This window comes from Apis florea, unplaced genomic scaffold (assembly GCF_048593485.1).
Source record: "Apis florea isolate Af1SG1 unplaced genomic scaffold, ASM4859348v1 contig_3158_pilon, whole genome shotgun sequence".
Taxonomy (NCBI): domain Eukaryota; kingdom Metazoa; phylum Arthropoda; class Insecta; order Hymenoptera; family Apidae; genus Apis; species Apis florea.
Genome location: NW_028256713.1, coordinates 7,286,259 through 7,303,626, shown reverse-complemented (window position 1 = coordinate 7,303,626; position 17,368 = coordinate 7,286,259). Strand labels below are relative to the sequence as shown.

The window sequence follows — 17,368 nt, the reverse complement described above, 5'->3', positions numbered from 1 at the left end:
TTCTCTTTCTCTCCCCTCTATTTACTTCTCTTTGCGGTAGCTATCAGCTCGTGCCAGACCCGAGGCTCATTTTTATTTGCAACGCACAAATGGTCAGAACGGAGAAGAGAAACTTATTATCGAAATTAAGAATTCTTTGTCAAACTTCCTTCTTTCATTTGATATTCGTGATTTTATTGATAGAATCTTATTTAATGATACAAATCATTGATATATAAAGTCAGAATCTCTGTTATTAAATAACTGTTTCTCAATCTACTATATTTCTTCTATTGCATTTCAAATTTTAATTAAATAAAAAAGATATTTAAGAATAATATATCATATATGTTTTAAACAATTTTTGATCATATAAAACAACTCATAGTTTTCATTTACAGTATTTTCTCCATAAATAATTAATTTTTGGAAAATTATATATTATATATGTTAATATAATGACGCATAAATAATACCATTATTTACTTCATAAAATAATATTTTATAAATATTAATCATACTTTTTATATTCGAAATTATTATATTATTAGACATATGTAGAATTAATATGTAATATTGTAATATATTACAGTTATGTAATAGAATTCAAGTGAACATAAAGTCGATATCTTTTGATTTTGTTTTCAAAAATTTTATTTTCTGAATATATATTACAAAACTGATATATTTTTGATATATCTATTATAGTTATAATAAAATTATATTCGATGAATTATTTCATTTGAATGTCTTGTAGATATTTATTTAATTCAGACAATGAAAAAGAGCATTAAAAATTCAAGTTACTCTAGCTACTTTAATATATTCTAAAGCAATTATTATTGAAATTCATTATATCGTATTCAAACGTCATCATACATATTATCTTCACAGTTTTGAATATTAGAATTGCAAAATCCCATTTCCTCATCTTTTTGACAAACCAGATCTATAATAGCACTATGATCAACAAATAACATTAATGTTTTTTAAAAATACAAAAAAATAAGAAATAGAAAAAATATTTAAATATAAAACTTACTTTAATAAATCACCTTCAAAGCTATTCCAACGTACTATTCCTGGATGTGTTATTTTATATTCTAACATATTATTAAATTGTTCTTGTAATTTCTGTAAAAAAAAATGCAAAATTCATTAATATAATCAATTCATTAAAATGTTATTAAATATTATAAATTTTATATTATAGATGTCTATTTTTATACCTGAATAAGTTGTGCAGTTTGTAAGTCGCATGCGAAGTTTTGACTACTTGCTAAACTAATAAAATAATTTCCTTTTTCTTTTTCTAAAAAAAATTTAAAATATTAATATATTATATATATATATATATATATATATATATATATATATTAATTATATATTAATCATATATATATATATAGAACATAAAAGTCACATACTTATAGTCATATTTGGAGCAGCAAATAATAAAATTGGTGCAGTAACGCATGTAGTGTCATGTAAATATATAGCTGTTGATAATTGCTTTGTAAAATATGTAATAAATGGACTAGGAAACTTCTTAACTTTATCGTTTACACTTGACGGATGTACAGAAACACTTCCATCTTCTGGAGTCCATGCAAGTGTTCCATTTTTTGTAACTCTTCTAAAAAAAAATTTAAATTTTGTTATGAATTTTATTTTTATTAATTGTTATTATATTAATGACTTGAAAGATACATACTTTATAATAGCAACATTAGGATACAATCCAGCACATACTATTGCTTTTACTAACATTGTATTTTTAGAATTCTTATTGGCATTACTATCGCTTGGATTTTCTGTTTCCATAAATTTCATTTGAAATAAATGTTGGGCAAATTGAGTTTTCATTTCAGAAAGAAGTTTGAGTGTATTAAAAGAAAGAAAATATTCTCTACAAAAAGAGCTTGCATAACCTCTTTTGTATGCAAGCTCAAATCCTGTTAATGCCTCAGATAATGCAATATGATCACTGAATTGTCCCATATTTAATTCAAGTTTCTTTTGATGTGCTTGATCTTCTTTTCCAAGAGGACAATAAAATGCATCTTTAAAACTAAGACTGGCTGCAATTGCAAAAACTGGCTCCACACATGAAAATAATGCTGCCCATATAATCATTTTTCCTAATAAAAAAATTTTTATTATAAAGTTATTGATAAAAAGTATATACTTAATATAAAAACATTACCTGTTCGTGGATCTAGTGGTAATTGAGCTAAATGATATCCTAAAGGAGTCAAATGTTCCTCATCATCTAATGCGTTTAAAGTTTGAAGTAGATCCAAAGATAAATCTATAGCTTTTGAACTTGGAGGATCCATAACACTAGCCAAAAAAGTTCTAGCTTTTCCTAATTGTAAAATTTTTATTTGCAAAATAACTTCCTCTAAACGCGCCCTTAACATTTCAGGCAATGGATATTGATCTAATGTCATCTCTCTAGCTTTAGAATACAAATGATAACAAATACCAGGTTTTACTCTAAAAAATATATATCATTGAAGTACATATTTTAAAAAATATTTTAATTTTTTCTTTAAATTTTTTTGAAATATTTTACCTGCCTGCTCTACCTCTTCTCTGTTTAGCATTAGCTAATGATACCCATTCAGGTTCCAAAGTTTGGATATTTTTTTGAATATCAAATTTACCAAATTTCATTTTTCCACAATCAATAACATATACTACATCTTCAATAGTTATAGAAGTTTCAGCTATAGAAGTAGCAATTATAATTTTCCGAACTCCTTTAGGTGGTTCCTTAAATATAAGTTTTTGGTCGATAGTTGGCATACGAGAGTGAAGAGGATAAATAACATAATGACCTATAAAAAATTTTTTTAGATTTTTAAGTTATAATGAAATCAAACAGTTTATATAACGTGTTACATTTAAATACAATTACAATTAAATACAATACAATTACAATTAAATATACTTACTTTGTGAATAGCATCCAGTATCTAACATCATTCTATTTAACTTTGTTATATCCATCATACCAGGAAGGAAAACTAAAATAGCTCCAGGAGCTTTTGTTCTACAAATATGCCTAATTAATTGTTCTATAAGATCAAGAGACATCATTTCACTGTATGGGTTCCGTAATTGATCAATTACTTCTCTTGGATATTTCTTCTATAATAAATATAATAAAGCAAAAACAAAAAAAATATATAAACGTAAAAAATATATGTAATATAATAAAAGCAAAATATTTACCTCAGCTATAAGTTGTCGTATGTAAGGATCTAGCACATCATGAAATTCATCTCTTTTTTGTTGTACTTGTTTATATTTTTTCGTATGCTTTCTATAATCTTGAGGCAATGCAGCTGCCGCAGGAAATTTAAATCTATAATTTAAGTTATTTTATTTATATTATATTGCAATAGTCTTCATATATTTTTTTAATGAGTATAAACTTACTCTGTAAGCATTAAAATATCTTCTAAATAAAATTCTTCCACTGGATAAGTAAAGCCTGGAATATGAATCATCGGACAATCATCGTAATATTTTGAAAATCTTTCAGAATTAAGTGTTGCACTCATTAAGAGGATTTTTAAATCAGGTCTCTAAAAAATAATTTTATATAAGAAGTATATAAGAAGAAATAATATATAAATTTATTCTGAATCAAATTATTTTAACATACTTTAGGAATAATTAATTTCAACAAAGCAAGAACAAAATCACTTTCTGTAGATCGTTCATGAATTTCATCCAATATAATATGAGAAAATTCTTTTAAAGCAGGATCACCTTGTAAAAATTGTAATAGCATTCCAGTAGTACAAAATAGTATACTACCTCTCTCTCTTGGCAATATTCTATATATAAAAAAATACAATTTGTAATTGTAATTTTTCATCTATAGATAAATTAATAGAAAAAATAAAAAGGAATTAACATACTTCTCAAGCCGAATTTGAAAACCAACAGATTTACCAAGATTTTCTGCTCTCTCAGTTGCTACTCTTTCAGCAACAGATATAGCCGATATCCTTCTAGGTTGAGTACAAATAATCCTTGTAATACTACCATTACCTTCTTCTATTTGTTCATCCAATATAAACTGAGCAACCTGTGTTGTTTTTCCACAACCTAAAATACATCTGTATAATAGCTGTATCTAATAATCCATTAAAAATATATCATAAATACATATAGAATACATGCATTAAATAAATAGATAATAACATAAATATAAATAATCTTGTATTGTTTAAAAGAATTCTAATATTTATAATTAATTTTAAATAAAAAATAAACTTACCAGTTTCTCCACTTATTACAATAACTTGATTTTCTTTAATTAATTCTAATATGTCTGATCTTTTTTGATATGATGGTAACTTTGATCTGACTTTTATCATATCCACATATTTCTGTAAAGATTGTTTTGCCTTATATTCAGCTAATAACTTGGTATCTAACTCAATGTCCCTTTCTAATTTTGATTTAACCATTAAAGCTTTGGCAAGATTTTCTTGTATGTTACCAGATACCATGTTCATGAACTTTCTTTTAAACTGAGAGTCATGAATATGTATATATTTATTTTCCAATGTGCCATATGTAACTTCAGCATATGCATTGTTATATAATTTATCATAATAATCTTTAGAATTTTCTAGCACATTTTTTATTTTTTCTTGAACATGTAAAGGTAATTTAACTCGAGATTCCTTTTGTTTAGCTTTTGCTTTAGCCTTATCTCTATAATAAAGCCCTATCTCTTTTCCAGATAACCAAGGTGGATGTCCTTGTCCTCTACCTCTTGTTCGATTACCACGTTCAAAATGTGATCCACCAGGTTGAGAACTTTCGCCTCTACCTCCTAAATATACATATATGTTAAAGATAAAATACACATGAAAATTAAATACAAAAACTTAATCATCATTTTTAACTGCAGTATTAATAAATATCAAAGCAAAAATCTAACCTAAATACTATTAAATTCTTATGAAATTTAAAAACAATAATTAAATATATCATGTAAATGTTATGAATATTATTCAAAAAAGATAAAGTTATACGATATAATTTTAAGACAAAAAATAATTATGTATATATATATACATATTATACATATTATAATTTTCAAATAATTTTGCTTACCATGTTTACGTCTTGGATGCATTCTTCGCTGAAAAATATGAAAAGAATCGATAAGAATAAAACATTCTTATTATTAACTAATTATAGATTATTGCATTTTGTTTCCCATACAAAAGTTTTCAACTACTTACTTAAATATTGACAAATTCGGCGCTCTATTCGAAAACACTGTATTATCATTTTCACTAAAAATGTCTCTAAAGCTAAACGATTGGTGCATATTATATCCAACCAGAGATTTAGCTTATATATTAATTGTTATCTTTTTAATATACAATTAATTTATTACATAAGATCAAAAAAAACATTTTTAAAAAATATTGTTAAAAACTATTTGATGTATACTTAAATCAGATAGTAACCAAAACTGAATTAATGTATAGTTATACTTAGATGGAAAATATGTAAAAGCAATTTTCATCTCTCGAGACTATATTTTTCTCACTAGTATTATTTCTTCATAAAACAAAGTCTCTAGTAAGTTAACACGTAAATGATTAGACATATCTGCCGATTTCTGTGCATATGTACAGTGAGCTTCGTTTAATTATCCCGAAGAGTAGTGCATGCATATAAGAAATCAGACATGGGTAGCACAGAGGTAACACCGGTTCCAAAAAGATTAAGCGAAAGCAATGATATCAATGATATTTATGGCCCGAACTTGAAAATTCTTCCATGTAATAATCAAGTAAAGGAATTACAAACTATATTGCGAGACAAGTAAGTAAATCGACGAAAAAAATTATTAGATTTGGCGTATACAAATATTTTTTTTTAGCATTAAAATGCCGGCATGATGCCGGTGTGTCATTGTGTCATTTGTCTTCAATTAAATAATTTAATGGACACGATGCATCTCCGTTTACAGAAATACCACGAGGAGCGATTTCAAGTTCTATGCTGACCGCCTGGTGAGTTTTATTTACTTATTTAGTTATATATTTTGACATATTGTCATGTACTTTTAAAATAATTTTCATTTATTCATAATTGTAAAAAAAACACGTTTGATAAAAACTAGAAACTTGATAATATTCATCTCTTCTTTATGAATAAATTTTTTCGTCAATCATTGTAAGAATTTCCTTACTTTTTATATTTACACATTATTATAAGAAAATATTTATTTAAATAAAATCTATTTATGTAATTATTGCGAAAATTAATGATAATTATTTTTTTTTTATATTTATTTAATTCATATTAATATTTTTTTTTTGAAATAGATAAATCAAAATTCCATTAGATATTATATTTATAATATCATAAAAACATGAAATTAATAAATAAATTTTTAGATAAGGTTGGTGATAGAAGAAAGTTTAAATCAATTACCTTTTTCAAAATGTGTGGTAACTACACCAACTGGTGCCAAATACAATGGTTTGAAATATCAAAAAGGCAATTGTGGAGTTTCTATAGTAAGAAGTGGAGAAGCTATGGAACAAGTATATTATAAATTTGACTAACAATTGGAATTGTCAGATATATTAATTATTTTTTTTAGGGTTTAAGAGACTGTTGTCGTAGTATAAGAATTGGAAAAATATTAGTTGAAAGTGATGCAGACACACATGAAGCCAAAGTAGTTTATGCAAAATTTCCAGATGACATATCTGAAAGAAAAGTTTTATTAATGTATCCAATAATGAGTAGGTGTAATAATTTTAAGTTTTATATTTAATCTTTTCTATTCATTATATTATAAGATCAATGGTTTATTTTAAATGAAAGGTACTGGGAATACTGTGATAAAAGCAATTGCTGTCCTAAAAGAACACAATGTACTTGAAGAAAATATCATTTTATCAAATTTATTTTGTACACCAATTGCAGCTAAATCTCTAGTCACTGCCTTTCCTCAGGTCTGTATATTTTCTTAAATATAATATAATTATTTAATAGGATATTTTCTTTTATATTATTAAATCATGAAATTATTTTTTATAATTTTTGTTAAATATTAAATATTATTTATTAAATATTAGATGAAATTTATTTATAAGAAAATAATTTAAAAATAAATATTATTTTTTTTTTATATATCAATTTTAATCAATCTTAAAAAATAAATTATTATATATATTATATAATATATGCACTATAATAATAAATCATAATTAGCATTTTATATATATATATATATATATTGTGTGTATATATATATATATATGTATATATATTTTTTTTTAATGAAATTATATTCTATTTTACAGATGAAGATTTTAACATCAGAAATTCATAGCATTGCCCCAAATCATTTTGGACAGAAATACTTTGGTACGGATTAATTATATTTTATTAGCATAATATACATATAAATATATATATATAATATATTATATATATATATATATATATCATAAATTAGTATTTATAATAGTTAAAACTAGAAAATCAGATGCAGAAGGTAACATGTTTGTTTGGATCATAATCATAGGGCATGATACAGTTTATAAAATAATTAATACAGAAAATTAATACAAAAAAATAATGATATTCTGTTTATAACATTGTTATTATTAATTTTTATAAGTTATTTCATTTAATACATAAAAAATAACTTAAATATTAAACTTGAACACTGATCAATTCAAATAATTACATAATTTACAATTCATTATTATTTAATTCATTTTCAAATTTCTCATTATACTTCTTTATGGTGAATTTTCTAATCTAAAAATATTTTAATTTCGTACAAAAAAAAAAGAAAATTAATTAAATATACTTAATATATGTATAGGTTATAGTATAAGAAACTTTATATGCAATTATAAAAACATTGCATATATTAAACAAGCATAATCTTGCATAATATTTAATTTGTTTATTAATAACTCAAAGAATTTAATAAGTTATTTCATTTCATTTCAGTATTGGTATCTATTATGTTTATAAATAAAATATTTGTGAAATCTTATTGAAAAATACATATATATAGTATAAATAATTATGAAATTAAAATATATAAATAAAATATAGAATTAAAGTATCTTTTAAAAATTATAAATAAAAATTTTACATGACTTCAATGATATATCATAATTTAAAGTTTCGTAAAAGCATTTATCTTTATGTTTTACAAATTTATTTTTATAATATTGCCAAAATGCATAAATATATTAAAATGCATATTTTGAAGATTGTGGCATTTTGGAAATACTTTTAACATATGCTTTTCTATTTGCAACTTATTGTTGTTGCAATTCTAATGAAAAAAGATTTTTGTTTGTTATCTTTAAAAACTTATAAGTACACTATTGAAAATATATGATAAATAATTTATTATTCTGATTGCATATGTATATAAATATATATGTATTTTATTTTCTATTGAAAAAATTTATTTATTTTCTATTCAAGAAATATTCTAAAACTTATATAATTGATATTTGTATTTATAAGATCATGTGAACCTTCTGCAGATTGATTTTCTGCACTTAATGACTGTAAGTAATATATAAATTATTATTCATTATTGCATAATATATCAATTTTTTTCTATTTTTTGCTCTGAATAATGTAAATTTTCAATATTTTCACTTTCAATGAAGCAAGTATTTCTATAGTAAAATATTATATGCATTAAATAATGCGCAACATGTAATAATAATTTATTTTAAGTAACCATTTATTAAAATTATAATTCAGTGAAAAATAATTGTTAAATTGTTAAATTTAATTGCAAAAAAAAAGATTAAATTTTAAATATTTTTTTAATTTAATAATTTAGTTTAACAAAGAAGTATATATGCGATGTGAGCTTTTAGAAATTTCATAAACAATTCTGTAAAATTACAAAATTACAAAACAAATATTAATTTTTTTTTTTTTGATTTTTTATATTATTATAACATAACATATTAAAGTTACTAAAGTAATTTATAAAATTTGTAATAATAATATAAATTTATAATGTGAACTATAATACTGAAAATCTTATTAAAGAATTATTGGATAATTTCCAATAACTTCATATAATTGTAACAAAGAGTATAAAATAATGCATAATATTGTCTAAATAATGACACAATTTTTACTTAATTAACAGTACAATTTGCATAATTATTTAGCATACATTTTACAAGTGCAAATAGTTATTCTAAGATAAATTTCTTTAAAATAATTATATAATAATAAATAAGCAAATTATTAAGGTATTTTATTTTTAAGCATATTTTAAATTGGATTTAATGAGTATTGCAAAACGTATTTAATATTAATATTATTTATTACTATACTTATTAAGGAATAATATACTTATATATATTGGAAAAAATCCAATCATGAAATATCAATTAATTAGTTTAATCATTTTGTTCTTCAGTTTGTACATAAATAGTATTGTATGCCGAGATAGATGTGTATTTTATTGTAAACATAGGTCATTACAATGAAATTAATAAGACAAAAGATAAAACATTTAATATCTATAATGAAACATAATATTTTGCATCAAACATGTTTGGCATTAATAATTATTGCATTTCAATTTTTTTTTAATTTTTCGTATAATAATATCAATTGTTGATTCTAATTTTATTTGTTTTAATGCATTAACATGATGTGTGAATAAGTACAAATATTAACATAATATCTAATATAGAAAAAAAATATATAATTTCTTTAAAAACATACATTGAAATAATGTATGACAATGTTACTTACCAATACTAATATTATACATGATTTCATTTTCCATGAATCATATATATGTGTAATTAGAATAATTTGCCAAGTAAAGAATTATTTTTACAAAATACATGCAAATATTTGCGAATAATGAAAAATGAAAGTTTTTGAAGCTTATTATTACTTATATTTAATCAAATTTTTTGTGTAATTGCTGAATGGTATCTAGAATTGATGATGCAGCTTTTAAACAATAAGTTTTGTGTTCATATGTAATTATTATGTTATCTTTGTATTTTTTTATTTATTTATTTTTTTTTTCGTTTTTTCTTCTTTTTTTTTTCTTTTCTTATTATAAAACATGCAAGGTTTAAACTTTGAAATCATTATAATATTAAAAGAATTTACCTTGTAATGTGCCTACAAAAAGAGCTGCATTACATTATCTAGAACTGTGATTTTGAGAACCATATGTGCATTATATTATATTATTTGAGTGTACACAAATGTCTATTATTGCGAACAATATTTGTGCACTTATTATACTGTAAGTTACCTCAGAGTACTTTTCAACATTTAATAGTACTGCATTCGCAATAAATTTATATTAGTGAAAATATATTGTATAATATGTATACTTCAAAAAATATGAATAAAATTTCACAGTAAATACGAATTACCTAACACAATCTAAAATAAATAAAACTTTATGAAAAATGATATATGATTTATTTTTTTATTCGTTTATAAATATAAATACATATATATATATTATTTTTCTGTTCTATTTTAAAAGCAAATGTGATAAGAATAAATATAATATTCGTTATTTGTGTAAAATAATATTTTTTTACAGTTGTTTTTTTTATTAAGTATTAAGAAATTTGATTGCATTTAAATAAATTTTGAACTTGTTTAATTATTATTTTTAATATGTTATAAGAAAATATTTAGAATTTTACTATTGTAGATAATTATCTTATAGATAGTCTACATAAATATTTCAAAAACACGTTGAAAATTATTGTTTTCAGGCTGTTCTCGTTTCATCGTAGGAGAGACTACAAACGAACAAGAAAAAGATATTGGAAGAATGCGTCATGAACGTTATTTAGATGTTATAGTTTAATTTTATTTCTCAACAAATTTCACTTGACAATAATTAGAAAATTTAGAAATATATTTCTCAATGTCATTATGCAATACCATTAAAATATTTAGTTAATTTACGATATAATTATAATTATTAGCTAATTCATGCATTAAACTTGAACAATTTATAATTGTTTCTAAATGTATTTCTTAATATAATATTCAAAAATATTTAAAATTGTATATGTTTTATTTTTACACATATTGACATTGTTAAATAGAAAGTAAATATTTATTTTCAAAATTAAATTATAATTGTATTTGAATATATATTGTTAAATAGATTTTTGTATATAAAATTTATGCATAAAAAAATTGCGAAGTATATTAATTTGATAGTTATTAAAGAAAAAAAAATATATAAAATAATATAAAGTAAAATTGAAATTTACTTACCAAAAAACATTCCTAGAATATAGAAAATTAACTTGAAACTTTAAAAATTTTAAATTAGTAACAAAATACTTTACAAAGAATTTGTAAATGTTAGTATTTTATAAAATATATATGCAATTATAAGTGAAAAATACTTTATATGCAAAATTACTTAGACAAACTTTTTAAACTTCTATTATAATATTTATTAGTAAATTTTTATATGTATGTAACAATGTATGTGATTGACATGATTTATATATATCATGTATAATGAATATTGTTCTTGTAAATATATATTTCCAATACATAATGTTAAAATTTATTAACTGTGATACTCTTGTCCAACACCTATTGTTCATGAATATATATAAATATTATTCTATGTATAATAAGAATGTGATGGACATTTTCCGCATGTGTAAAGCTTTTCAATTCTTTTTCTAATTTAATTTTAATAATATATATTTGATATTTAAAAGCCACAATACACTATATTAAAATTAGTCAGGCTTTTTATCTCTTACATAATGAATTTCATACATCTTTTCTTCTTATCTATCTTATTATAAAATTTGCATAAAGCTTCGAATTTGTTCGTGATTAATACCCGTCTATGTGATCAATAAATGAGTATACCATAAAATTATGAATGTATAACAATGCATAATTAAATATATATAATTCATATCAATTTTTATAGAAACAATTGTAAATAGGCCTTCGAAAACGAATTTAAAATTGTTCATATTTCATTAATTCTTATCCCATAAGTAAATATTTCCAGCATGAGAAAAAATAAATCAGTTAGCTATGAAACATTTATAAAAATTAAGTTATAAATATAATCGTAACACGTTATGATGTTGATAGATATATATCACGTAGAACTAAGAAATTTCATATTAGTCCTAATTTTCCAGGAAATAATTATTTAAAATTTATTGTAGAGAATTATTTTAGGATATATTTCACCATAAAGAATTGATGGTGCGTATAATATCAATACAAACTATTATAACTAATATTGTGTCGTCTTTTATAGGAATTGCATTTTATGCAAAACTGAGTGTTGTACTGTCCGAACTTGTACAATAATAAGATGCCATTTCAGAAATTATTGTACAAAATCAAATAAACGATGATAAAATTTAAAATTAAATTGATATAAATGGAAATAATGTTTTTTAGTATAAACGGTAAATATATATGATTTGTAATTGGATCACTGATAAATACACAAGAATACTTAATAAATTCGTATAAACAATTTAATGTAATTATAAAATGATTATTAAATAATAAATTTGAAATTAAAATAAAAGTAATTTCATAAATAGGATGTATGTATCTATCTAAAATTTATTGTTAATTTTTAACAAATAATAGGACAAAAAAAAGGTATTCTCAATACTGAAAATGTATTACTCCTAGCACATTATTAAAGTTGTGTTTAAAAAATAAAGAATTAAATTACAATATAAATAATGTAAAATATCAGTATAAGAAATTAAAAAATTTATATTATCTACTGATATGAAAAAGGATAAAATTCATTATTTTCTAGTCAGACCTATAAAAAATCTGATGGTGAAAACATACTTGATTTCAAATATAAAATATTTCTATAAAAGTATCGCTTTGTTTATACTGTTTGTTCAACTTTCTGCAAAGCAGAAATCTTATTTTGGCAGTACCTTCACTCAGCCTTAAAAATATGATAAATAGTTTTTATAAAATATCCTTATCAGTGAAAAATCAAGGATGTCAAAGAAATATAAAATATCCCATAATTATATGGGTTTATTCTTCTATTCTTCTTTTTCTTGATCATCAGATTTTTCTTCATTTTTTTCAACATTTTCTTCTGTATGTTCTGCAGATTCTTCAGTATTTGTTCCACCATCATGTTCTATAGATTTAGATTCATCTGACTGTACATTTTCACTTGGTAAAGTTGTCCTTTTTTCAACACTAAGAAATAAAAATAATAAAAATAAATAAATTATTAAAATAAAATAAATTTTTATTTTCAAGGCAATTTTTTTATATATAAATAAAATTAAATGATTTATATATTATAATATATAACAATCATATATTTAGTAATAGTAATAATTATTCAATCTATATGATTAATCACAAAATTATGCAATCTACATAATATATATTTCTATATTCTATAGAACTTACCTTTCTGCCTCTACTGCAGTTGCTTCTTTATCTGTAGAGGGCTAAAATAAACATGTAGTAGTTAATACAGACAGGTTACAAATTTAGTGCCAAGGACAAAAAACCGGCAAATAAACATAACTAAGATGATTACAAATCAAATTCTCCGAAGTAAAGTTAAAAAAAAAACATAATACATATAATGATATAGATACATATAATATATAAAATAACATTTAACATTGTCTATGGAATTTCCAGATAAAATTTATTATTAATAATATCTACCTCTCGACTTGTAGTATTTCCATTTTCTTGAATTTCCTTACTTTGATTTAAATCAAGTACATTTTCTTTTGCACTAACAGGTGGTGCTACTTTTAAAAATTCTTCCAATTCATCTATTTCATTTGCCAAATCAAAATCTTCATAATCCTATAAAATGATTCATTATAAGTATTTATAGTTTAAGTAAAAGTTATTAAAATTTATTTAAAGTTCAAAAATCATGTATAAAAATTTTATACAAACAATCAAAATATTATTCTTCATTATTATTATCATAAAATTATAAATTTCAAAGTTTGTATAACAATAATTACCCCGCAATATTCTTCTTCATTAAATATTTGTGGAGGTAATGGATATTTACTTTCTCTCGCGATACTATTAGCTTGCATAAATTCTTTTTCCATTTCTTTCCCTGGTTCCGTTATATCAATTGTTTCATATTCTACATTTTTGCTATCTAATATCATTAATACCCGTTGTTGTCTTTTTTTTACCTAAAAAAAAAAAAAAAAAAAAAAAAATGAATTCAATATGATATTTATGTTTTATTTGAAAATAATCTAATCTTAATATATTATTATTTAATAAGAGATAAAGTTTTGAAACTTGATAAATAAGTTACGATAATTTCATGTTCTGGTGCAATATAAAGTAATATATCGAACAAATTCGAACAAAACATATGCCAATATGATCATATCAGTGATTATTAATAATAAAATTTAGTTTAAAATTACTGAAAAATAGATTGAATAAAAACTCGAACAAAAGATTAAAAACATAAGATATGATAAGTATTCGTTATGATGAAAAATATAAACACTAATCAAAAAGTTCAATTCGAAATAAGACTTTCATAAATATTTTTTCATTTGTTAAATTAATTTATAAATTCATTTTCATTTTTTCTCCACATTTTCATTTTTATATATACATAAATTTCATAAGTTCAATATAATGTAAAATATATTGTTCATTTGGTACTATTTTGTTAATTGAATCTAACATACGTTTTTCTGATATCAAATGTATCCAGTCAAAAGAAAATCGCATTTTGATAGACGCATAATATGAATCGTTTCAATCGATAAACTGCATCGCGTGTCACATTCAATAAAAATCTCTAATAAATGACAGTGTCCGATTATTAATTGACATTTCGACCGTGAAGTTTATTCAGTGTAATCCGATACAACGTAGACGTGAAATATCGTTAGAATTCAGGTGCCCGGTAAATCTAGCTTTCAAGTCACATACATACACGAATTCACATATACGCACACATTCTCTCTTCTTTTTTGTTCCTAGCTCTCGGATAAAATATTTTTATATTCTTTAGTTTTTCACACTCACTTCTTTGTTTCCGCTGATGCCCGATATGTAGATTTTAACGACCATCGTTAGTCGGTGTTTTCGTTACTAAATGACACTCTCGCACTTTTGTTCGATATGTGCCACGGTTAGCGGTTTCACGAAGTGATAAGCGATCAGTGAATCACTATAGGCTATTAGTTTGCAGATCACCAACAGTGAGCAACACTGATTTAACACGTACGGGCTAGTCTGGGATCCACTAGCTACGTCATTTCAGGCTGGTTTTCGAGAGTTCTCATGCACGTTTGCACAACTTATCCTTTTTTCTGTAACTACGATCGAACTGAGATAACAAATCTTTATACTAACATATATTTGATCGAAATGTAACGGTTCCGTATTGAGGTCAACTGCGCGACTACCTGTCCGTGAAAATTTTTTGACTAGAATAAGATTGCATATTCACCGTACTTGTACATCCTTGTATTAAATAAATGCTTTTAATACAACTATAATTTAATTTAATTTCGATGATAGATTTAAATATTTCATGCAATAATAAAGCAGAATATAATAATGTTTATTTAATTACACGAGAACGAGTTCATTTATTATCTTCTAACACAATTTAAATTCGCGCTTTTCATGAATGCGCCATTTCATTGTGATTTCCGGTAAGACGCACAATGAATATTGGACTTCATAGTGCTTTCTTCTTTTCCGGATCTATTGGAACGTATCTCATATTTCTGCAAGATGGTAAAAATCGTTATTTAAAGATATTTTATAAATCCTATTGAAATATTGATGAAATTGAATGTATCGTGTTGAAAAGTGTCATTGACAAAGTATTTATTTGTATATTATGATATTATTATTAATTGAAAATAATAATTTGTATAAAAATAGATTTTAAAAATGTTATGTTCTCATCTTACTAAATTAATCGTTATGAAGTATAAATTATAAAATTTTTAATCATTATACAATAAAAATTAAATAATATGATATATTTAATTTGTTTTATAATAAAAATTTATTAATACGAAAATTAATATAAACAATTAAATTTAACCTATTTGTATCAAATAAATACTTTGTAATTTAATAAAATGCCTTTACATTAAAATGCTTATATATTTAATTATATTAAAATTTCATATCAATAATCAATATTTGTTCTATTATTATGATTATTATAATTTACAGACATATTTAGATTATAAAAGATAAACTATTTAATTTATAGAATGCATTTGTTTTTATTCATTAGGCAAAACGCACGAAGAAGGTTGGAATCACTGGTAAATATGGTACTCGATATGGTGCCTCCCTTAGAAAAATGGTCAAAAAAATGGAAATTACTCAGCATAGTAAATATACTTGTACATTTTGTGGCAAGGTATTAATTAACTATATATTTATAAATTTTATATCTTTATATATGAACTTTCGTTAAAATATATCATAATTATTATATATTATAAGTATATTTTCATAAAATATATTAATAAAAAATCATTAAATATATTTTTTTTATATATAAATTTTATTTTTTTGTTATAGGATGCTATGAAACGAAGTGTTGTGGGTATTTGGTCTTGCAAACGATGCAAAAGAACTGTTGCTGGAGGTGCATGGGTATATTCAACAACAGCTGCTGCTTCTGTTAGATCTGCAGTAAGAAGATTACGTGAAGTTAAAGAACAGTAAATAAATTTAATAAATTTCTTATAAATATTTAGTCTATTTTATTTTACCTTTTCTAATATTAATAATTTATAAAATATTAATGAATTAAAATTTAAAAAAATGAAAATTATTTATGTATTATTCCGATAAAGAAATAGTAAACAAAAAAATTCATTTTTATTAGATTTAATAGATTCATGACAATTTAACACATGATACATAAGACTTAAGTTTTCATATTATTTATTAGAAAGAATTATTTAGAAATTACTTTAGAGGCACATCAAAACTATGATACATGTACTTACACTTACATATTTTCTCTTTTATAATTAAATTTTACAATGAATATATAATCTTATAGTTTTTTAATGAGACTTTTTTTATAAAAATGAATATATATTATCTTTATTAAATTAATTAATGCTTAAAAAAATATGGAATTTTTTAAAAAACTATTAATCAGATTAAATATTATATATATATATATTAAACTTAATGGAACATATGTAGAGTACTTTATTGTCTTTAAAGTTCATTTCAGTGTTTAATTTTTATAAATAATAGAAAATATAGACTTTTTTATTTAAGGAATATATACATTTGCCAT

At 22.4% G+C, this 17,368-nt stretch overlaps 4 protein-coding genes across 7 annotated transcripts; 2 read left to right on the top strand and 2 right to left on the bottom strand.

The window, feature by feature from the left end:
- Positions 1-615: 615 nt before the first annotated feature.
- Positions 616-5,389, bottom strand: LOC100867107 (ATP-dependent DNA/RNA helicase DHX36). 2 transcript variants are annotated; one of them, XM_086909816.1, is made up of 15 exons: positions 5,256-5,389; positions 5,125-5,152; positions 4,277-4,840; positions 3,915-4,104; positions 3,656-3,830; positions 3,427-3,575; positions 3,220-3,352; positions 2,940-3,135; positions 2,558-2,822; positions 2,186-2,478; positions 1,694-2,120; positions 1,407-1,615; positions 1,209-1,291; positions 1,022-1,113; positions 616-939 (listed from the first exon to the last, which is right to left on the bottom strand). In XM_086909816.1, the coding sequence occupies exons 2-15, from the start codon at positions 5,144-5,146 to the stop codon at positions 843-845; spliced, it is 2,895 nt and encodes a 964-aa protein (XP_086765942.1). In that variant the 5' UTR covers positions 5,147-5,152; positions 5,256-5,389; the 3' UTR covers positions 616-842. The 2 variants fall into 2 exon arrangements, with proteins under 2 accessions (XP_086765942.1, XP_086765943.1); XM_086909817.1 differs by lacking the exon at positions 5,256-5,389 and having other exon boundaries at positions 5,125-5,248.
- A 126-nt stretch (positions 5,390-5,515) lies between these two features.
- On the top strand, positions 5,516-11,614 carry kri (uracil phosphoribosyltransferase krishah). Of its 2 annotated transcripts, none has more exons than XM_003698641.4 (7): positions 5,516-5,847; positions 5,996-6,038; positions 6,426-6,575; positions 6,635-6,779; positions 6,862-6,992; positions 7,344-7,407; positions 10,797-11,614. In XM_003698641.4, exons 1-7 carry the CDS (start codon positions 5,711-5,713, stop codon positions 10,889-10,891), a joined length of 765 nt encoding a protein of 254 aa, XP_003698689.1. In that variant the 5' UTR covers positions 5,516-5,710; the 3' UTR covers positions 10,892-11,614. The 2 variants fall into 2 exon arrangements, with proteins under 2 accessions (XP_003698689.1, XP_012349262.1); XM_012493808.3 differs by having other exon boundaries at positions 5,581-5,847; positions 6,426-6,548.
- LOC100863791 (SH3 domain-binding glutamic acid-rich protein homolog) lies at positions 11,472-15,719 on the bottom strand. 2 transcript variants are annotated; one of them, XM_012493810.3, is made up of 5 exons: positions 15,106-15,719; positions 14,064-14,246; positions 13,750-13,896; positions 13,483-13,523; positions 11,472-13,263 (listed from the first exon to the last, which is right to left on the bottom strand). In XM_012493810.3, exons 1-5 carry the CDS (start codon positions 15,148-15,150, stop codon positions 13,101-13,103), a joined length of 579 nt encoding a protein of 192 aa, XP_012349264.1. In that variant the 5' UTR covers positions 15,151-15,719; the 3' UTR covers positions 11,472-13,100. The 2 variants fall into 2 exon arrangements, with proteins under 2 accessions (XP_012349264.1, XP_086765946.1); XM_086909820.1 differs by lacking the exon at positions 15,106-15,719 and adding an exon at positions 14,763-15,039.
- A 78-nt stretch (positions 15,720-15,797) lies between these two features.
- Positions 15,798-16,806, top strand: RpL37A (ribosomal protein L37A). Its single transcript, XM_003698646.4, has 3 exons — positions 15,798-15,825; positions 16,340-16,468; positions 16,633-16,806. The coding sequence occupies exons 1-3, from the start codon at positions 15,823-15,825 to the stop codon at positions 16,777-16,779; spliced, it is 279 nt and encodes a 92-aa protein (XP_003698694.1). The 5' UTR covers positions 15,798-15,822; the 3' UTR covers positions 16,780-16,806.
- Positions 16,807-17,368: the final 562 nt, after the last annotated feature.

Bases quoted from the DNA above. Each gene is read 5' to 3' on its own strand.
- LOC100867107 (XM_086909816.1), bottom strand. From the start codon at position 5,146: ATGCATCCAAGACGTAAACATG. The intron at 2,823-2,939 runs GTAAGTATATTT...AATTTTTTATAG, and splicing joins TACTGGATGCTATTCACAAA to GTCATTATGTTATTTATCCT. The intron at 1,616-1,693 runs GTATGTATCTTT...ATTTTTTTTTAG, and splicing joins CCTAATGTTGCTATTATAAA to AAGAGTTACAAAAAATGGAA.
- kri (XM_003698641.4), top strand. From the start codon at position 5,711: ATGGGTAGCACAGAGGTAACACCGGTTCCAAAAAGATTAAGCGAAAGC. The intron at 5,848-5,995 runs GTAAGTAAATCG...CTCCGTTTACAG, and splicing joins CAAACTATATTGCGAGACAA to AAATACCACGAGGAGCGATT. The intron at 6,780-6,861 runs GTAGGTGTAATA...TTTAAATGAAAG, and splicing joins ATTAATGTATCCAATAATGA to GTACTGGGAATACTGTGATA.
- LOC100863791 (XM_012493810.3), bottom strand. From the start codon at position 15,150: ATGGTCGTTAAAATCTACATATCGGGCATCAGCGGAAACAAAGAA. The intron at 13,524-13,749 runs GTAGATATTATT...TGTTTATTTTAG, and splicing joins GAAATACTACAAGTCGAGAG to CCCTCTACAGATAAAGAAGC. The intron at 13,264-13,482 runs GTAAGTTCTATA...TTTATTTCTTAG, and splicing joins ACTGCAGTAGAGGCAGAAAG to TGTTGAAAAAAGGACAACTT.
- RpL37A (XM_003698646.4), top strand. The intron at 16,469-16,632 runs GTATTAATTAAC...TTTTTGTTATAG, and splicing joins CTTGTACATTTTGTGGCAAG to GATGCTATGAAACGAAGTGT.